Consider the following 22,900-nt stretch of genomic DNA (forward strand, 5'->3'; position numbering starts at 1 on the left):
ATAACTGTTGTTTCTTTCCTGCGTCGAGGACATGCATGTTCCAGTAACCGTGGCATAACGCCCTTCCACACGCTGCGCAGCATACACAAGACATCCTAACTAGAACAACGTTGATGTCTTAGACTGGCTGTCGAGAACGTCAATTTTGTCACCAATTAAACATGTTTGGAGCATTGCCGTCGTTTAAACTGACGCTTCGTCTGCAGCACGAGTAGGACTAGATCACACGATGCTCGAGATCAGAAACCTGATAAAGAGCAGGAGACGCCGATGTATAGCCGTTATTGCTACAAATGGAGGCTATACAAAATACCGATTGCTATTTTCCAATCCATGCCCTCTGCTGTTTTATGTCCCTTTCTTACTTTACGGAACACAATTCTCCTTAAACTGCAACCTTATATTGTTACGTTGTGATAATCCACAATTTCAATTTTTTAAAAAATATAGGATATATTTACCACCGTTATTATTAAATAGTTCAAATGCGAAACTTAATCTGCTAAGCTTATAATTATTTCTGTTTTCTGACCCAAAACTTCGCAATTTCCATTTGTTATAGAAATATTATAAATACTGCATGGGATGATGTGAAGACTGGAGATAACCAATAAAACACAATAAGAAACCCCGATTCCCTCAAGATGTCTCCTTTCAACTTAAGGAACCTAAAACATACAGAAATATTAATCTTCTTCCCTTTTTCACTCTCCTATGTGAAACTACAATATGTACATGTAACTTGGCTACTTAAAGCTGACATGAATTCTGAAATATGTACATATTTTTCATCTTATCCACCATATTGCTACTTAACCTAAAAACATAAACATCGTTTCCGTCTAAAGGTATAAAAACAATAATCATGAAATAATGATTTATTCAAATATTTTTCCACCCTCGGTTCTCTCCTGAGGTGTGTTTATCTGCGTATCAAATACTGACCAAATGTTTCAATCATTTTGTATACAAGTATTAAAGCTTTTATCAATACACTCCAAAAACAGTCTTCATGCATCCAAATAGAAATGTCTTTCAGTTTTTATAGTATCTTAAGCCTCAACACACCACACTGACTGGACTGTGTTAGTACTCCATAAAATATAAGTGCATACCAGTGTAAACTTCATATCATATACTTTAAAACATTTCTTATATTGACATTTTAATCGTTTTAACTGCAATGGTTTGCCTACATAAGAATTAGGTGTATTCATACACAGTGAGTTTTGCCGAATGGAAAATTTATGAGATATTTGTACAATGTACATTTTAACCTTCAGTTATTAAGACAAAAACGGAGTGAATGTACACACATGTACCAGTTTTTGTAATAATAAGTGTAAAACTATTATTTCTTTTTTTTTAAAAAGAAGAGAAAAGAAAAATCATAAATATAATGTAATTCATTGTCATACAATAAGAATTGCAGCGTAATGTATAAAGTGACAACAACAAATCTCTCATACATGATTGCTTTCTCTGTAATGTACTTGAGGTTGACACCAAGCAACTAAAATATATTTCTGCAACTAATTAAAGCTATCAGCCCAATGATTGATTACAATTTGTGTTTGTAAAACGCACGATATAGCACTAAATCATTGTAGAAATAGACCATATATTAATAAAACTGTGTAAAGCATTATAAAGAATGTACTACAAAATATACCACAAAAAGCATTATACCAGCACAACACTCAACATACACTAGCCCTCTAGACCTACAACAAAATGAATTAAGCTGTATAATTATAACTGTGATAATATAACAATAAAGTTTGATAAATGTCCCTCTTCATCAAAACCACACTGTTCCATATTCCCAGACCTAGGAATTCTTCTGTGGGACTTTAATTACCACCTGTAAACAGTAAAATAAGTTTTAATTTTATAAGTATACAAGTTGTAAGTTTTTAATTGTACAATCCATTTAAAAAGATTATACAAAATTACAGTTTTCTTATTGTAAAATCCATTTATAAAGATTATACCAGTTTTCTGATTGTAAAATCCATTAATAAAGATTACAGTTGTACCAATCAACTAGCATATCTTACAATCCAAAAATATAACATCATACTTCAGAGTATTGTGAACTGTTGATTACTTATAACATCATATACCTGCACTTCCTAGTGTTGTAAACTGATTTGGCATGTATTTTGAAGGATCAAACATTTCGTTGGCAGTCATACAGTTAAAAATGTTCTATTATTATTTTTTTTTACAAACAAAAGAATCTCATGAACTCTGTAATCCATTTTATACTCATGATAATCCTGTGAACTCTGTAATCTATTTTATACTCATGATAATCTCGTGAACTCCAGAATCCATTTTATACTCATGATTTTGAAAAAACAAGAATCTGCAGACTCTCAGTTTGAAAAACTGTAGCCCTGCTGAAGAAATTTTTCTAAAGATTTTCATTTTCTTCCACATCCTCCTATCACTGGGATTCAGCACATTCTGTTAACAGTAACCATATACTTACTATCTACATGTAACTTTCTGTCCCCAAAAAGGGTTTATTTTCTGTGCATGTGTTTATGTATATATGTACAGGTATGACCAAAGTTTGTAAGCACTTTGTACAAGTTTTAGTGACAAAATGGGCTTTAGGAAAGAAACATTACTGCAGTTTATCTAGAAAGATCCATAATTCTAATTTACCATCCAGTAATTTTATTGATATTTTGATATCTGAAATATGACAACTTACTGATTTAACTTCCGAGTAAGCCTCTAGTCCATACTCTCCAAGCTCGCGACCTGTACCCGACATCTTGTAACCACCGAATGGCATGCCAGCATCGAACACATCAAAGCAGTTCACCCTGTGTCAACAAATTCAACACTAAAATTACTACTTAAAATTTAATAACATCCAACACATCAAGACAGTTTACCTTGTGTCAACAAATTCAACACTAAAATTACTACTTAAAAATTTAATAACATCGAACACATCAAGGCAGTTCACCCTGCGTCAACAAATTCAACACTAAAATTATTACTTAAAATTTAATAACATCCAACACATCAAGACAGTTTACCTTGTGTCAACAAATTCAACACTAAAATTACTACTTAAAAATTTAATAACATCGAACACATCAAGGCAGTTCACCCTGTGTCAACAAATGCAACACCAAAATTATTACTACTTAAAATCTAAAAAATAAATTTTACTTAAAAGTATACAAGCTTTCTCCAACTTTCATGTGAATTAGTAAAATGCACATACTTTTTCACACTTTCATAGAGTTTGAATTTGTAACTTACAACAATAGAAGTGTTAGAAGAAGAATCCTCTCATTTATCAGCCAATAGAATTTTAGAGGGGAAGGGGCATGGAGATACAAATGTAACATTCATTTTTTACCCGATGCTTTTCTTTTTTGGTGTTCAGACTTACCAAACGGTGCCTGCTCTCACTGTGTTGGCAACATGGAGGGCCTTTTCAAGGTCATTGGTGTGCACTGCAGCGGCCAGCCCATAGATTGTCTTATGGCATCTCTCAATCAGTTCATCCATTGATTTAAACTTCATGATGGACTGCACTGGGCCAAAAATCTGAAAACATCCAAAACTATTACCCAAATTCAAAAGAATTATCCAAATCCCTGGACCAACCATTGCACATAATCAAAAGTCAAATGAACACTTGTAATGCATTACTTCATTTCCTCAAATTAATCATTTTTTTTGGATAAAATTTTAATGAATACATTTTTTTTACTAGGATACCTCTTCCTGTGCAATTTTCATTTCGTCTTTCACATCAGCAAAAACTGTGGGCTCGATGTAGAATCCCTTTTCTCCTGCTCTATTGCCTCCTGCCACGAGTTTCGCCCCCTGGTCTTTTCCACTTTCAATGTAGGACATAATCTTATCTGCCTGTTCTTTGTCCACCTGACAAGTATTATACAAAACTGTATCAATAATTGCCAAGTATCATTCAACATGGCACTAGGGTTTACACCAGTTCCTTAGTTACTCTGTACAATTCTCATCACTTCAAATATTTACATGCTTTACTATGAACCTATTCAGTGTATCATTTACATGTATGTAAGGAAGTAATTTTTATTTAAAGTATTTTGCTGTAACCTTGTACAACACTAAACTTGCAACACAGCATATAAAATCTAGGGTACCCTTTGCATACTGCAGCTTTGTTCATCATTTAAGACATAACTATCTCTCTCATTAGCTGCAATGTTGGCATAAAGGAGTTCCCAATGTGGGAGGAGACAAGAGTACCCTAGAAATAGCCAACTGTAGGCTGGAAATTCCTGTCCCCTTAAACACGACCGTTCTCTATCCGAAGATGGAACCCAGATGAAAATGGGGAAAAGCCACTGTGCTAATTACTGTGTTAACAGACAATGAATCTTTGCAACACGTACTTGGCTTTCACACTTCGTTTTTCTTTACCTGTGGTCCCTGCTCATTTGATGCATTAAAAGGATCTCCCACAGTCCTTTTCTTTGCTCTAGCAGCGCTTCGCTCCACAAATTCATCATACACTTTCTCCTCCACAAAGGTACGGGAACCAGCACAGCAGCATTGTCCCTGATTGAAATAGAGAGCAAAATGCGACATCTCCACTGCCTGTTCCACTGAAAGAGAAGTTCATTCATTAATTTTAACTTACTCCAGTTCACAACTTAAAAGTAACATGTCTTTAACTACCATAAGAAGTAATATGCTTACTGATATTGTGCATAGTGTTTAAATTCTATTTTCTAGCAGGTTTCTAATGTGATGCCTTTGAAGGTAAGATTACTCTTTGACTTACTGTTAGCATCGGCCATTACAATGTTAGGACTTTTCCCTCCAAGTTCTAGTGTCACTCTCTTTAAATTTGATTGTGCTGCTGCCTGGGCGACAATATGACCAACCTGTCCATGTGTAAGATAATTTATGAATAAGTTGTCACCAATTCGAATTCCAGCTGTCCTAACTGAACAAATACAAGAACGGACTTCTCTGGTCTTGTGTTTCTTGACAGGATTTTTCAAATCTAATTCACCTAAGGATCGATGTTTTGCACCAATTTTCGTGAAATGGTACAATTTTACAATCAAAAAGACACCTCTACGTTAACTGGCAAAAAAGAAAGTTATGTATGTGTGTATATGACAAATTAAAAAGTAATAAAATAAACTCTCTTTGTCTTAAAAAGATTTCTTTGTAAAAGTTTGCTATTTCTTGGTACATTCCACTAGAGAATCTCTGAGTCTGCCTACCTCTGTGGAACCAGTGAAAGCCAGTTTGTCGACGTCCATGTGACTGGCGATAGCACCGCCAGCTGTAGGGCCGTACCCTGGGATAATGTTGATGACACCAGGAGGGAATCCAGCCTACACAAAAATAAACAATTCTAAATACATTCACTTTATTGTACTACTTAATCATAATTTCAAAAATGTAACCTACATTTTTTGTTGAACTTTAAAATTGTGAAATTTACAGATACACTTTTCTTTTTAAACAACTGGCAGTACAAATGCCTGCACATTCTTGCACCATATCGCCTTTTGTTTGATTACAGAGAGATAGAGAAACCTGCATTTGTTGTCGTTCCTTGTGCCTTACCTCTCTGGCCAGATGAGCTATGTACAAAGCAGTGAGTGGGGTCTGTTCTGCAACCTTCATCACTACTGTATTACCGCAGGCCAGGGCAGGGCCAAGCTTCCAAGCCTGCATCAGCAGTGGGAAGTTCCACTAAAAACAATGACAAAATTCTACTGAAAACAATGCAAAGATTCCACTGAAAACATTATGGGGACATTATATGCAAAACCTCAGCTACACACACATTGTAAAGAACGAGTACCCCAAACGGTACAACATATGACTGTCAGACAGCGACATTCAACCTGGAAGCATATAGATGTATGCACTCTGAATTGATATCACACACATTCTGAGTAGAAAAGCCTTAAAGTAGGTCATGATGCACCATATTAGGACAATAGGACTAGAACCACTGTGGGCCTTGGATGGAAAGCCCTTGCCTACAGTATTACAAACAAATCTTTTTTTGAGCTACAGTATGCCCCTGAGTATATGCAAAAATACAAATTAGAATACTTTTTTCTACACAGTAAGAAATGTCATATTGTTTTGGTCCCCCCCCCCTTTAAGTTTTTATATACTGTTAATTTATCCCTCCTGATTATACACAACATACACTGTAAGACACACCATTTGTATTTAGAAGTCAGTGACTTATCTGTCATTTTCAAAATAATGCTATCATAAAATAAAAGTAATTCCCCAAAACGGTTTTCTTTTTCTTGGCATTAAATGGTAATTTTATCTAAAATCACTTTCATTGAAGTATCGGTCAATTTGAATTGAATTAATAGTCCACTGAGCGGATAACCATTATTTCTCTTCAAAACCACTAAAGTGAATTTAATTTACTCCACATCAGCTGTTGCCATGGTGGTGAATTTGTACACATGGGCAGATGGGTGTCCCTTGTCCAATTCCAATTTTTAACTTAAGACAGTTTCTTTGCATGTATTTACTCCTAAGAACTAAATTGTAGAGGGTGCAATGCTGTTGACTGATAGCTAGCCTATCCCATTAAAATTAGACTTGTATATCAATACACTTTAATATATGTGTAGGTGAGCAGATCAAAGGATCTCATTTTAATTAGATTGGACGGCTGTCTAATCTTGGCTTCAACATGGCCGTGGGAAAACATGCTCCAATTCCAAAGTATTGCAGCATTGTGAAATTAAACACCAATCATTACCTGGGCTCAAGAATACATGTAATTTGAAAAGGATAATTTGATTTAATTTCCAATTTATTCTATGCACAATGTGTTTACAAAATAACGAATTGGTGACTAGCTCATTTGGTTCATTGGTTTACTAATTGAAATTTCAAGAATATGAGAGAAAAGACATCAATATCAACATCATTCATTTTGAACTTGAATATATTGAAATTAATCAGCTGGTTCCCCTCATTTCAATTTAAGTAGGTGAAAACCCCAGATTTATGAGCTCGCCAATGACTGTCTTTTATGAGAACGATTTATTTTAGTAACACAATCAGCTGCACTGAAATCACACGAGAATCTACTGATGCTAGTAAAGCACATTGTTGCTTACCATGTTCATATCTTAAAAACTCGCATACTCACTGATGACCGAGTACCACTTAAGATTACGAAAACAAACTTTTGGGTCTTAGTGATATGATCTTCTATGGGAAGGACCATGATACAATATTTAAATTGTTTTTGCCTTTGATATCTTTAATGATATCCTCATGAATGCATTGCAGTTGTGGGCAATCCGTGTATGGATCTTGATAAATATAGTCTATTTCAACAGCTGGTAATTCCAAATAAATGAAAAAATAATGTGAATATCAGGAAACGATATCATTTTTGAAAATACATGAGGGTATGAAATGCAACACTTCACATTGGCATATACTTTTCATGAAGCACTAACACGCTTCATGAAATATGCTAGCGTGAAGCATCCCAATTCATACCCTCATGTGTTTTAGTTCAAAAATGAAATTTATTTCTGAAATCTACACGTAATTCGACCTACCGGGATGATCTGGCCACAAACTCCTACAGGTTCGCGTCTGGTGTAGGCAAAGAAATCCCCAGCTGAAAATAATGTATCATATATCAACAGTAAAATAGAATTTGCTTGGTTCCTTCAATAAGAGATGAAATTAGTATTGCAATGAATATAAGAAGATGTGTAGTGAAACAAGTCCCCTGAGAGTGGTATCATTCAAATGTAGCTGAAACAATCTTAACTTAACTTTGATTAATAACCTTGACCTTTCTCAATCACATGACCTTGAGCTATCACTTCACACAATATGAAGTCTCTATCTTATATAGTTCAAAAGTTTGATAACCAAAGTTGACATTGCAACTATCAAATTGCATGGCAACATATCAAACTCAGTAGCATGCAGTCACAAAAGGACAAAGATATAAGAAGTCCATGGGCCTTATCGCTCACAAGAGTAGTGGAATTTTCCAATGTAAGACTTTGAAATCAAGGGTCCGAGTTGCAACCTTCAATCTACACTACATGAGGTTCACACATAAATCTACACGAGGTCCACATATCAATCTCCACTATGTGAGGTCCACACATTGATATACACTACATGAGGTCCACACATTCATTTGATCAATTGTAGATATGTGGTACTTGTTGAAAATATTTTAAAAGAAGAGCTAAGTATATGATACATGCAAGAGATTAATTTTCCCTATCCACATTTGTTAACTCTTTGAAACTTGAAAACCCTATGATGTTTTATAACAAATTTGAATGACACTAGTAATAATCATTGTATATTTATTTTGGTGTATCTTGATTTATTTGGATGAAGGGTGCTTCGCCCTTTGCCCAAATAAATCAAGATATACCGAAATGAATATTCAATATCTTACTTGTATCATAACCAATTAAAACTATAATATCTGTCATGTGACCAGTGGTTTATAGCTTGGGTATTTTCCTCTTTCCGCCTAGCATGTTCATTGTGCACAATTTGCCCGATTTTTAGTGAGAGTGGATGTCTACAGTTTTTATTCAATGACGATCATGTGGATTTTATCTCAAGCACGTGATGAAGTTGAAATGAATCACACATTTTGTGAAATTAAACTGGGAGATGATAAAATGGATATCGAAACGGCCACGGGCCTAGATCTCATGAATTTTGATTTAAACTTCCCCAATTTAAATGAGAAATGTGTTGAAATTGTCAAGTGGTGTTCAATAACTTATTTACACAGCACAGTTTTAAAAAATATGCAAATGATGGTTCCGGCCACTAGTGTATCTCCAGCTAATTGTACACTTTTTATAAAAGGAAAAACACCACAGCCATGATACAAGCTAAATTATGGTTCTTAAGAAAATGAGAATGTGAAAAGCCTACAGATTATCAGAAAAGCTCATCTATCAAGTTTTTATTAATTTCTGTATTGAAAAATAAATCCTAATCTGACACTGACCAACAGGTACGGTCTTTCCCTCAATTTTGTCTGCCCAGCCTGCATAGTACCGGTAACACTGAATGACCAGGCGCAGGTCTGCATTATAAGCTACATGGTAGGGTTTGCCATTGTCAAGAGTTTCCAGTGACTACAATACAATGTCTGAGATTAGTCATGCAAAGAACATCAATAAATAATCAACTGGTAGAAAAGATCTTTATCAATGTTCACAAAGGCTAAAATGCTAACCTGAAACCATACAATGATTACACTGCAACAAGACAGCACATTCAGCATAACCTCATAATGATGTCACAAGAGCACTCTAATTGATCTGTCATATTTCCAAGGCTCTGGCATCAACTTATCAATTAGTGTGTCGTCTGCTAGTCTAAAGCTAACTTACAGTGATGTAAGCTCGGTCTCTCTCAATCAGGTCCGCTAGTCTATTCAGAAGATAGCCTCTTCCTGCAGCGTCCATACGTCGCCATGGTGATCCCAGTCGGAAGGCCTCCTGAGCTGCTTTTACTGCAACATCCACATCTTTCTACAATCAGAGAAAATTCCAACATCCACATCTTTCTATAATCAAAGAAAATTCCAACATCCGCATCTTTCTACAGACAAATCCAACATCCACATCTTTCTACAATCATAAAAAATTCCAACATCCACATCTTTCTACAGACAAATCCAACATTCACATCTTTCTACAATCAGAGAAAATTCCAATATCCACATCTTTCTACAGACAAATCCAACATCCACATCTTCCTACAATCAGAGAAAATTCCAACATCCACATCTTTCTACAGACAAATCCAACATCCACATCTTTCTACAATCAGAGAAAATTTCAACATCCACATCTTTCTACAGACAAATCCAACATCCACATCTTTCTACAGACAAATCCAACATCCATATCTTTCAACAGACAAATCCAACATCCTCATCTTTTTACAATCCAACAAGTCCAACAGCCATGAACAATTGATGAAATGGATTATCATTGTTAAATATATGTACTGCATTTATATTCCACATTTTCCCAATCACACTTCATTGCTAGCTTTACATTTCATTCTATGACTAGATATTATTGTATTGCAAGAATCACATAAGGGCCCCGCTTTGTGGCATTATTTGTGAAGTTCAAGGCCCATTACTCTTTCAAAAGTAGGTCAACAAATTTCAAACTCAAACTTGATCTGTAACCCATTGATATAACTTAACGTATAAATTTTAAATTCAGGGATAGCCAAAACAATGTGAAAAACTGTCAAATCCTTGAAAATTCCCCCAAAAGGTCTGCAAATGCATGTGCATGCACAGATGCACACATGAAAACATGGGCTGAATACTATTGGGCACCTGCCTATTGTGGCTCCCTTATAAAAATGAGAGTATTTCCACTCCTACCCCTCTATAAAAACCTAGATTGAGCTCTGTGTGTAATAGAACCAGTCAAACCTGGTATTGAATATTCTGAGCCAGTTGCTCCTCTTCTGTCAAATTGAATTTAAATTCACATTATAGTATTATACTTGGGTAAGCAGCAAATTTAAATTTCAGAGCATTTTATTGAGAAAATCTAAATTATATCTGCATTTTGGACATATTAGAGTTGATTTTACATTATCACTTGTAACAACCAGGAACTATCAAAATATGCTAACTCTAAAACAGACACATGGTAAAAAATCCCAAGATGTTTTATAGAAGAGATAGAATGCAAGTGAATTGTATGTGAAATGTCTGACAAACGAAAAATAATATATTTACATGTATTGAGAAACATCGTATACATGTATGTCCTTAAATGATTAATTTTTGGCATCTATTGTTCAATTAACACAAAACATTATGCAGTCAAGTAATCAAACATGCTAGCACATATTATTCAATTTGTCTGCATTGTTTATTTAAGAAAATAAATGTTAATCAATAAATCATTCGATGCTTATGTACATACCCTGTATATATTAATTGACATGACATGTATATGTATAGTGCCAGGTTTTAGACCTAGGTCTTAATAGAGTAACACATTAATGTACAACATATCAGTGAGAAATTTTCAATATGACATTCATCGAGCCTTGATCTGGTGTTAGAAGACCTCGCCTCATCAGTCGAAGAATCTGAATGAATTCACTTTGAAGAGAAACTTGGGAGATTTCATGTATTAATACAGTTCATGTGGCAAAGGAACAGCTAGTCAATACCTGTATTTTGAACATCATTCGGCTATAAGCAATACAACTGTCACTGAATGATGAATAATCCCTTTGTACAATTTATCAAAATCAGGCATATATATCTATGTTAATTGTTATTTTATTTACATAAAAGAATTAAGAAATCAAGGTTTAATTTAATATCTGAAATCAATTCTGAGAAATTTTAGTTGAAATGTTTAGCACAAGATGATTTACACAACAGTCACAATTTATATTGTAATTCTTAAGAAACAGACTTTTCTGTTGTTTTCAAATTGTTTTCCATTGTACACAATCAAGTTAAACGTGATAATATTTCAAATCATTGTACATGTATTATGCAATCTTGCACTATAAAATGCATCAAGACTTACATGATATGATTGATGAGTTCCAATACTAATCATGCTAATGGTGAATTATTTCAAAGTGTTGCCTAAACTGAATATATCTAAGAAATAAATTTTCTACTATTTTTTTTAAGAAATAAAAAAATGTTGATTAGTATCAAATGAACCAATCAAATTGTGTTATACAAATGATATCAAATTATACGAAAATCTACACTGACATGCATAAAAAGTATTTGCTCACTTGGGAAACAATTTAAACATTTTACAAACTATTTTAATAGTTTCATTACTTTTTTGTGTACTTTCATTAACAGCTGTAGAGTTTCCTACAGTTCAATCATTTATTTGTATACTAATTACTTGCATTGCATTTTATAAATCATATAGAGTTTCATAAGTGTAAATTTCATTTGGCATATGCATGTACCTAATTATCTGTATATTGAGGGGAAAACCAAACTGACCAAATTACTTTTTCCAATGTCTCCACAGCTTGGTCTCAGATGGAGTACTTATAATACATGTACATGTATATTCTCCTAACCTATGCATGCATCATTCAATCAATATTAACAGGAAGCAAATATGTGATTGGCATATCTGAATAACTAGATTCAACAACCCCCTCCTCAACATTAGTCAGGTGTTTAGCTATCTGGTAACTAAAATAACAAATCTGTTTGACCCCCACATACCCCTTTGGCTGTTGAATGTTAATGACTTAGATAAACTCCTTGGAGGCATTGACCCCCTGACCTATCCCCCTACTGTGACATGTATGTGAATATGCATAGGATAGGTCAATAGCATCCTACAGTAACAGGAGAAGAAGTGATGTCATCCGAGATTCCTCCGACTTTTACCCCCCTCCCCTTCCCCTGCTTTTATATTATGACATGCACATGTTACAATATAAAAGAATGGGCACGAGTCAAAAGAATCTCCGATTAAGCGTGATGAAGCAGAACCTGATCTTCATAAGCTAAATGTCTGATTACTCTCTGGAATAATTTAGCTGCTGTGATTCCCAAGCTACATATATGTATATAATACACTTTCAATATTTTCAGTACCACAGCATATCTATAAACTGCCCATCCATCTAAGTGGTTCACAACATAGCTTCTTCAGTGATCATTCACAGATACAGTATAATTACAAATACAAAAATAAATTCTCAAATAAACACAGTTCAAATGAATATTGGCTGTTAAAGGGCACTGGAGTATGCGAAATGCTCAGCTAAAAGATTGCCATTAAAAACCAAAGAATAAAAATTTCTCATCCATTTTAAAGAAATTAAATCCACATTCCAACGGATTCAGTGATGAATGACAGACCTGTTTACCAGTATCGCCACGATCACGACTGTTTTATTGTTAGGAAGACAATCTATTACTAAACAGATCTTACAGTAAAGAATCAGGTATATAAGACCTCCATCTCTGACCTTTTAGTAATACATCAAATTAAGAATGTTATGTAGGTGAATTTATATATGCTACTACAGATGTATTAGGATATTTCACCAAGAAAGATGTGCCATAAAGATTGAGACTTGTGGAAAGCTATTGGTGGTGTGGGGTATTTCAATAGATAATCTAGTGGTGCTTTTTGTCATCCCAATCTATACACACATTTCATCACTGATGTTTGGCAGCTCAGAGTTCAATGAGCATCAAACAAGAGAATTTCTGGGTCCCCAGGGTTCAAATACCTGTCCTGAGTTTCTACTCACACACAGGTTGATCCCCAGTTCTGATTCAGTAAGGTGACAGTGCACCTGACTAGAGATTCAGTGGGTGGCAGTGCACCTGACTAGAGATTCAGTAAGGTGGCAGTGCACCTGACTAGATTCAGTGAGGTGGCAGTGCACCTAACTAGAGATTCAGTAAGGTGGCAGTGCACCTGACTAGAGATTCAGTGAGGTGGCAGTGTGCCTAACTAGAGATTCAGTGAGGTGGCAGTGCTCCTGACTAAAGATTCAGTAAAGTGGCAGTGCACCTGACTAGAGATTCAGTGAGGTGGCAGTGCACTTGACTAGAGATTCAGTAATGTGGCAGTGCACTTGACCAGAGATTCAGTAAAGTAGCAGTGCACCTGACTAGAGATTCAGTGGGTGGCAGTGCACCTGACTAGAGATTTAGTAAAGTGGCAGTGCACCTGACTAGAGATTCAGTAATGTGGCAGTGTACCTGACTAGAGATTCAGTGAGGTGGCAGTGCACCTGACTAGAGATTCAGTGAGGTGGCAGTGCACCTGACTAGAGATTCAGTGAGGTGGCAGTGCACTTGACTAGAGATTCAGTAATGTGGCAGTGCACTTGACCAGAGATTCAGTAAAGTAGCAGTGCACCTGACTAGAGATTCAGTGGGTGGCAGTGCACCTGACTAGAGATTTAGTAAAGTGGCAGTGCACCTGACTAGAGATTCAGTAATGTGGCAGTGTACCTGACTAGAGATTCAGTGAGGTGGCGGCAGTGTACCTGACTAGAGATTCAGTGAGGTGGCAGTGTTCCTGACTAAAGATTCAGTAAGGTGGCAGTGCACCTGACTAGAGATTCAGTGGATGGCAGTGCACCTGACTAGAGATTCAGTAAAGTGGCAGTGCACCTGACTAGAGATTCAGTAAAGTGGCAGTGCACCTGACTAGAGATTCAGTAAAGTGGCAGTGCACCTGACTAGAGATTCAGTGGGTGGCAGTGCACTTGACTAAAGATTCAGTAAAGTGGCAGTACACCTGACTAAAGATTCAGTAAGGTGGCAGTGCACCTGACTAGAGATTCAGTAAGGTGGTAGTGCACCTGACTAGAGATTCAGTAGTTCCAGATCAAAATCATGTTTGCTCCATCACTTTTGAGTTCCTTGCATCATTGCTTCCCACTGATTTTTTTATGTTCTTGATTAAGTGTAATAACCACTAGGTTGCCTGTGGTCCATGCTACATTTAATTAACACTTGATCTCATGATGTTCTGATTCAAAGAGGATATCCCCAGAACATTAAAATATGAATATCGTGCCACTCTCAGTGCTTCTTCATCTGTAACATGGACCAACATACAGAAAGTTATTTAAATATGTTGGAAGTGCAGGGCTTGAAATTAACACGTCTGTCAGCCTGTGACTGGTTAAAAGTCTGGCGGACTGACTGACATTTGTTTTAGTCAGTCCAATGGGACTGGTTAGTTTTGTAAAGCATCATTTTGGAAAATATACATATGAAATCTTCTGCACACATTTGGCATCTTCTGTAGATATCAGACAAATCTTGATTCGTAAATATAAATCCTACATAAGTGTTACAAAAATTGTCAGGCATATTGAGTTAAATTTCATTATAATAGCATTAACGAAATATGTTTATAATTATTTCTGGAGAACTCGGTTGGACTGGTAAATTTTCCGCGGACTGGTTGAAATTATACCCCATCAGTCCGGCTGGACTGGTGACATAAAAAGTTAGCTTCAAGCCCTGAAGTGAGTATATATCGCTAAGATTTGACCCAGTATTTTCAACTAAATACTTTAAAAAAACATGGCACACTCAGAATTGCAAACATGCTATATAAGCAAGAAAACTGTGTTATTAGATCTGCACCACAACAATATTATTAGATCTGTGCTATGCTAGACATTGGAATCGCTATCTGGCTGGCGTTAGATTACAGTGCTTTACAATCAAGGCCTTGCTGCAGTCCAGATCCACAGAACATGGTGGAACTCTCTATTAATATTGAACATGTCTCCAGTGCCTGTAGAGTTTCCATGGCCACAAAAACCATACATAAGTCTTAATTTGCTGGGTTCCTTGCACGTTATTAGAAATTTTAATGGTCCAAGGCATTACTTAGGCTACAGTGGGAACTTGATGCTTCAGATGTGAGACGTGTTTACAAACAGAATGTAAATCAAGATTATGTAAATTCATAAGTATTTATAGCAAGGTAGTCATAGGAATGAATGAAAATTGTCAGACAATACTAATGTCTTATCAATTTAGGTCACTACTTTTATTTGAGTCTGTTGACATCATCCAGTTGTATCATATATAGGTACATGTATACATAATCCTTTTCGACCTTAGCCCCACCAAATGTGTTTAGTTTGAATCAGTGTGACAATAGGGTTGATAGAGTTCATAAACTTGGAAATGTATAATCATTCAATCAAATTATACTGTCAATTAAAAAGCTGCAGTGGACAGTCGAGACTTAAATGAACACGAAAATACACTGTTTCATATACTTATGTATAACAGCACCAAGAGAAAAAAAAGCCACCTTGGAAAGGAATCAGCTGTATGAGGCAAGTGACTAAAGCTGTAGCTTTAAATCAAACTGCCATACAACAGACTCAATGAGCTGTGGTCACGGTTAGCAAAAAAATCCTCATCTCATTTCATGGTTTGATATTTCTGTCAAGTGTTGGCCGCCTCTCATAGCTTCCCACAATGTCGCACTCATTGAAGATGTTAATACGGAACACAAAAGTCTGGGGTACTAGCTAATAGACCCACTCCACTGATACAATACACAGGCTCAATAGGTTACAAATCAGCTTTTCAAGGTTATAAGCCTTCATAGAATCAAATAACTGTGTGGTATTGGTGTTATTTGGGGTTATTCATTAAATACAAAAATAAACACAATAAATATGTGCAGTTTAATAATTCAAAATGGTGAACTTCTAACATCCAGTTCTCTATGTGATGACTTAGAAATTACCAAACATTCTTTAGTTGTGTAAATTTCTAGCTGTCTTATCAATGAGGAAGTCCTTTTGACATTTTCTGATAATGCTATAAGAACACATGTGTACTAGAATTAAGAGAAATCTAAGTATTGAAAATCATGATATATTTGTTAATTTGTACCACTTCCACCCCACCCGTCATTGAAATAAGACAATTCCTTAAATCATCTGCAACACCTCTATCAAAATCTTAATACTGTTACTTCCCTGTTTTATTTCTCTAGTATATATTTTGTACATCAATCTAGTTAGCCTAAAAATGTTTTTATTTTTTATTTTTACCATATCATGTACTGTATGTGAACTCATGCAGTGCTGCAATCTGAGCTGATGCGCTATTTAGCATCTTTTAACACCTCTTCTACTAAGATAACAGATAAATGGATATTTTCATGCTTTAGCGCAAACATAAACATGAATTGAACAGAGAGGCTGCATTTTTCATGCTGCTCTTTTTTTAAGGTTAAAGCTATACACAAGATGCAGGTAGTCCACATCAAATAATGTCATTGCTGATAGCTATCATGAAACCTAGCATTTATAGATCTCTAATGTGACAAACATCTGTTAAATATGATGGCTTTATACATAATCCTTGACAAAATAATGCAGTCATGGCCCTTTTGGTTCTCGTTAAAACACCAAAAAAACTCTGTTGGGTGACTGAACTGAGTTGATAAATTTTGTGTCAATCTCCTCTCTCCATGTCTTTGAAGTAAAGAAAAAACTAACTGAGCCATAGTCACAAAATGATCAACCAGAAAATTCTCAATCTCACCTTATCTCCCTCAGCAACCTGGCAAATTACTTCCCCTGTCGATGGGTTCACAGTTGGAAAAGTCTTCCCAGATTGGCTGTCAATGAATTCGTTGTTGACAAAAACCTACAGAAAGACAGTAAAATGCATTGTATTAATTACAGGATTGAAAAAAAATCACCTTGAATTCTCCTTCTGTCTTGGCCCTGCCAGCTTGCATTTCTTTTTTTTTGTAGGTCAATGATCTTCCAACATAGAATATAGCTTCATTCATCACTCCCACCGGTCAACGACTTTGTTGAAACAATGTCATTCAAAAATCCTAGTACAACCTCATAAAATAAGGGGGAAATGGGTTTATTTCAATGCCCTCATTCAAATCAAAAGTGGTGGTTTGCAAAGAGGAATCAATGAAATTGATAACAATAGCCTTTCTCTAGAACTAATGCACATACATGTATTTATGGAAAAAAAACAAATAACTAAGAATAACTTAGCTTTGAAAAATAATCAACAAAAGTCCATTAACATATGGAATTCCTGAGAGATCATGCCATTTGGCCACTTAGTAATTATATACCTGAGTCAAATGTGTATATACTTTAAACTCAGTGTTTATCTTCTGAGGTCAAGTGTGTATATATATGCTGAGGTAAATGAGGTCAAGCATACGTAGTATAGGAGAATAGAAAATCTGTGGCTGGACCAGGGATCGAAACCGGGACCCCTGCATTACTAGTCAGGTACTCTTACTACTGAGCTATCCAGGCCAATATCCACTGTCCATATAGCCCTAACTACTACATTCCTCCCTCCTTTATATTTGTCCTTGCCCTCAAAGACACACAACCCGGATTCTTTTTGCCCCTGGCAGGATAACCTGCAGTGCAAAGGTGGTCAACGGCACCAAATGTAGCATTGGAGAGAAAATCTGTGGCTGGACTGAGAATCGAACCCAGGACCCCTGCTCTAACCACTGAGCTATCCAAGCCGATATTCATGGTCCGTATAGCCCTAATTACTACACATACATGCCAAGGACAAGCTCTGCTGAGGTGTATTGGTGAAAATACGCATCAACTGACAACAAACAGAAAATAACAAAAACTAACGATATAACTTAAGCCCACACAGTACAAGTTACTAATTTAAACACACATTTACAAACTTGAAACAAGGAAGATATCTTTGTGGTCACCCAACTTCCTGTTAATATCTTCCTTCATTACAATACACTCTGTATATACTCATGTGTTACAGTCAGCCTACATCAGCCAGATTTATCTCCCTTCACTACAATACACTCTGTATATAGTCATGTGTTACAGTCAGCCTACATCAGCCAGATTTATCTCCCTTCATTACAATACACTCTGTATATATACTAGCATGTGATATAGTCAGCCTACATCAGCCAGATTTATCTCCCTTCATTACAATACACTCTTTATATATACTCGCTTGTGTTATAGTCAGCCTACATCAGCCAGATTTATCTCCCTTCCTTACAATACACTCTGTATATACTCATGTGTTACAGTCAGCCTACATCAGCCAGATTTATCCCCCTTCATTACAATACACTCTGTATATACTAATGTTACAGTCGGCCTACATCAGCCAGATTTATCTCCCTTCATTACAATACACTCTGTATATACTAATGTTACAGTCGACCTACATCAGCTAGATTCATGTCCAACCCCGAATATTGTACTTTTATTTAGTACTATTGTCTGGCTATCAGTTCTCAGATTACATCATTAGTGCCAGGGGTTGTTGACGTGTGTGTGTGTATGGTATATATATATACATGGGGTTGCATAACCTCACTTGGTTTTAAATTGCACAAGGTATCAGCCATTTGTCCCTCTGTCCTTCCCTTTCTGTTAGAAGTTAAATTGAAGGTTGTTTTATTGATTTAATTTTTTTTTCTATCTGATAATGCAGCTATTAAAGTTATATATTCCATGCTATCTAAAGATCAAAATGTAAAAATCTGATATATATTAATTGTCTGAGGTACATGTATGGGGGTACCCCTTATATATGTGCACATACTTTTATCTAATTTCAGTAGACACACATTTCTTAATTACTACATATGGATGTTAGCCAAACCCATGATGAATTAAGATATGATAATAATAATGATTGGTTTTATATAGCGCTTTTTCCAGCTGCTCATTACAATACATTATTATCCCGGCAGACCTTAAGCTAGAACTTTCAGCTTCCTGGGAAGCATACAGTGCAAGCTGCAGTTACAGGCGCTAACAATATTTTTCACTGTCTATAGCCAGGTACCCCTTTTACACTTGGGTGGAGTGAGGCAATCCATGTAAAGTGCCTTTCCCAAAGACACAACGTCGGCCTTGCCATGGCCAGGACTCGAAACCACAACCTGTCAGTCGAGAGTCTGACAGCCTTACCACTAGGCCACCGACGCCACAAGATACAGTAAAGTTTATAAACTTTAATTTATTTTTACACCAATTAACAAATAAGTTATGAATACATATTAAGATACATGTACCCAATAACATAATTTAGAGCGTTAACTTGAACTCAAGCACGTACATGTAGTTCAATATGACCTTGTGTCTCTGGGAGAAAAACGAAACAGCCCTCATTGTTTGCTGTTCAACTTTTGTTTTTAGGGGAGGGGTGCACAAGCAATTAGTGTTCCATATAACAGCTGTATAATGCACTATGTGCAATACGTAAAATAGATTTGGGGTAGGCCTATCGGACGCAGTATGCAAAATGCACACCTGTAGTCATTATTTAAATGTACACATCAGGAGACAGCTTAGTCCGAAATATCTTACGTTTTCCTGGCTTAATTATGATTTAAATATATTACGGTAAATATCAAAATAATAAAATAAAAAGGCCAGGAAAACGTCAGATATTTCGGACTAGAGACAACTAGACATTGTAAAATCACGCTGAGCATGCATATGTTTTGAATTAAGACGCAATTGTCTTATTAAACAGTACTACAAAGTTAAACATGGGGACAGTCGCACTATCCAAGCCAAATGTGAAAAGAAGGGCTTTTTAGAACAAAATGATACAATAAAATGAAGCTTGTGATCCTGAAAATACCTGCTACACGTAACTATTTACTCACCTTGTTATATTTTATTTCGGGGTTGGTAATTGGTTGTGGAATGGATGACATGCACGCTGCATTGTTCCTGAGGGCCGATAATAGGCCCCTGGCCCTAAGTCCACATCGCAGAAGCGCCATTTCTTACGACTAAGTGTCTTAATACTCCAACCAAATCGTTTTAACCCCCAACACAGTCCCAATCCTATGATAAGTTGAACGAAGTAGGTCAACCACTCGGAACACCTCCGTTCTCTTTTCGGATGAATGCATGGCCGACTTTTTTTATTTATTCCTTCAATAAAACGTAATCATTTATTATTATTATTTTTATTTTTAAATTTTATTATTTTTCCTTTCTTTTTTTTTTTTAAGGAAAACATGAACAAGTGCTAAGTAAAGAACTGCTGGCTATTGATCCTATATATACGGTGGTATATTTAGGACATACAAATTTAAATTTTATGTTGGAAAATATTATCTCGTTCGCACGAGATAAGTTTTTGTATTTTTTTTTTTATTTTTTTTTACTTTGCACCTACTATATGCTTAACTACGAAAGCCTGATAGGCTCATTTTTGAAAGTGAAAAAAAAAAAATCTAACTCGTTATAACGAGTTAGTTATTTCGTTATAACGAGTTAGAGTCTCGTTCGTTATAACGAGTTAATTATCTTGTTATAACGAATTCGTTATCTCGCTATAACGACTTAATTATCTCGTTATAACGAGTTAGTATCTCGTTATAACGAGTTAATTTTCTCGTTATAACTAGTTAATTATCTCGTTATAACGAGTTAGTTATCTCGTTATAACGAGTTAATTATATTAATTATCTCGTTATAACGAGTTAGCTATCTCGTTACAACGAGTTAGTATCTCGTTATAACGAGTTCATCATCTCGTTATAACGAGATAGCTGAATCGTTAAAATGATATATCTTACGGATACGTTTTAAGACTTTCTCTTATTCCCGAAATATGAGATTAGTTTGAAAACAAGCAGTAGCAATTGTTTTGAACATATTTTATTGTATATACTATATACAAAAGGATTAGAAACAAGTTCTTGCAACTTACGAGTTCTTCTCCTTATAGAAAATAGAATAGCACACAGTTGTCATTAATATACAGTAAATAGTTTAAAATACAATAATGGTACATATAGGCATATTCTATAAGTAGTAGTACAATATAGCATTAATTGAATCTTTTGGTTTCTTGAATGTACGTCTGAACATTTGAAAAAATAAATTCATTTATTTCAATAGATAAAGCATTATCACCCCAAAGTAGTACATGTGTATCAGTTATTACCAAATCATTTAACCTTAGCAATCTATCCATTAATTTATATCTAGCATTTGAATATTTATTACAAGTAAAGAAAAAGTGGTATGCATCTTCACGCATGCCACATGAACACAACGGGGAATCAACAATATAGCGTCTATACAGATCATAATTCAGAATACATGCATTGCATGTCTTAGTTTGGTGTGAATTATATTCAGGAAACGAGAACCATATGAAAAGTATATAGGTGGTTTAGAATTATTGATATTATTAGAGCTAATACTTTTACGGAATTGTTTAATTGAAGAAGCCTGTCTTGATTCAATACTAAGAGAACTCCACATTGATACAGCATCTGGAACGAATGATTTTTTATATAAAGTTCGAGTCTACATTTTGGTACTGTATAGGTGTCTCTATTACGGAGATTGTACGTGGACTTTTTGTTTGTTTTATTAGGTATTGTTTCTTTTAGATACTGCGGAACCTCATTATTATGAATTTTGTACATAGTAACTAGTTTAACGGTTGCTCTTCTAAAAGACAGAGGTTCTAAACCAGTTTCTAAATACAAAGAATCTCTAGACGCTAGTATAGGAAGGCCAGTAATAATTCGCGCTGCACATAATTGGACTTTTTCTAGCATATCACTATCGGATGAAGTACATCCATCCCAAACAACAGACGCATATTCTAAAGCTGGTCTTATGAAAGTAGTATACATTTTTAAAAGAATGTCTCTTCCTAATGTAAATTTTAGTTTTTTAAGAAGTCCTAGTTTTTTGTAAGCCGTACTTGTTATTGTATTTTTATAATGAGACCAACCCATATCGCTTGAAACAAACAATCCAAGATGCCTATGCACTGGCACATACTCCAACTGACAATGTTGAAAGAATAATTTAGGAGGATCAGTGTTCTTATTCAATGAAAAAAATACAGCTTTAGTTTTAGAGGGATTAAATTGTAACAACCATTTTTTGACCATTCATCTAGAACACGAAGGTCATGATTTATCGTAAATTCAATTTCTCTTAAATTCTTAGATGAATGTTGAATTGAGTTATCATTAGCAAATAATCTGCAGAAAGACATCATATTTTCCGCAACATCATTAACATAGATTAAAAATAATAGAGGTCCAAGAACAGAGCCTCGGGGTACTCCTGCATTTAAACTTGCACTTGAAGACAACTGGTCTTTGTACATAACGTTTTGGCTACGACAAGACAGATTAGTAAACCCGTATGTCTGTAGTTTAAATAAGAGACTTTTATGCCAAACTCTATCAAATGCTTTAGATAGATCACAGAAGACCATACAACAAACATTTCCATCATCAATACTTTTTACAATAGTATGATAAGTCTCCAATAATTGGAAAAC

General features: G+C 35.3%; 1 protein-coding gene across 2 annotated transcripts; it reads right to left on the reverse strand.

Annotated features, from left to right (window-relative positions):
• Positions 1-862: 862 nt before the first annotated feature.
• On the reverse strand, positions 863-20,491 carry LOC125650221 (aldehyde dehydrogenase, mitochondrial-like). Of its 2 annotated transcripts, XM_048878297.2 has the most exons (13): positions 20,241-20,491; positions 17,126-17,230; positions 9,426-9,566; positions 9,038-9,167; positions 7,599-7,660; positions 5,608-5,736; positions 5,259-5,372; positions 4,808-4,910; positions 4,444-4,628; positions 3,754-3,918; positions 3,422-3,579; positions 2,726-2,840; positions 863-1,864 (listed from the first exon to the last, which is right to left on the reverse strand). In XM_048878297.2, the coding sequence occupies exons 1-13, from the start codon at positions 20,358-20,360 to the stop codon at positions 1,832-1,834; spliced, it is 1,560 nt and encodes a 519-aa protein (XP_048734254.1). In that variant the 5' UTR covers positions 20,361-20,491; the 3' UTR covers positions 863-1,831. The 2 variants fall into 2 exon arrangements, with proteins under 2 accessions (XP_048734254.1, XP_056021971.1); XM_056165996.1 differs by having other exon boundaries at positions 863-2,840.
• Between the last annotated feature and the right edge of the window lie 2,409 nt (positions 20,492-22,900).

Source organism: Ostrea edulis, chromosome 5, assembly GCF_947568905.1.
Source record: "Ostrea edulis chromosome 5, xbOstEdul1.1, whole genome shotgun sequence".
NCBI lineage: Eukaryota > Metazoa > Mollusca > Bivalvia > Ostreida > Ostreidae > Ostrea > Ostrea edulis.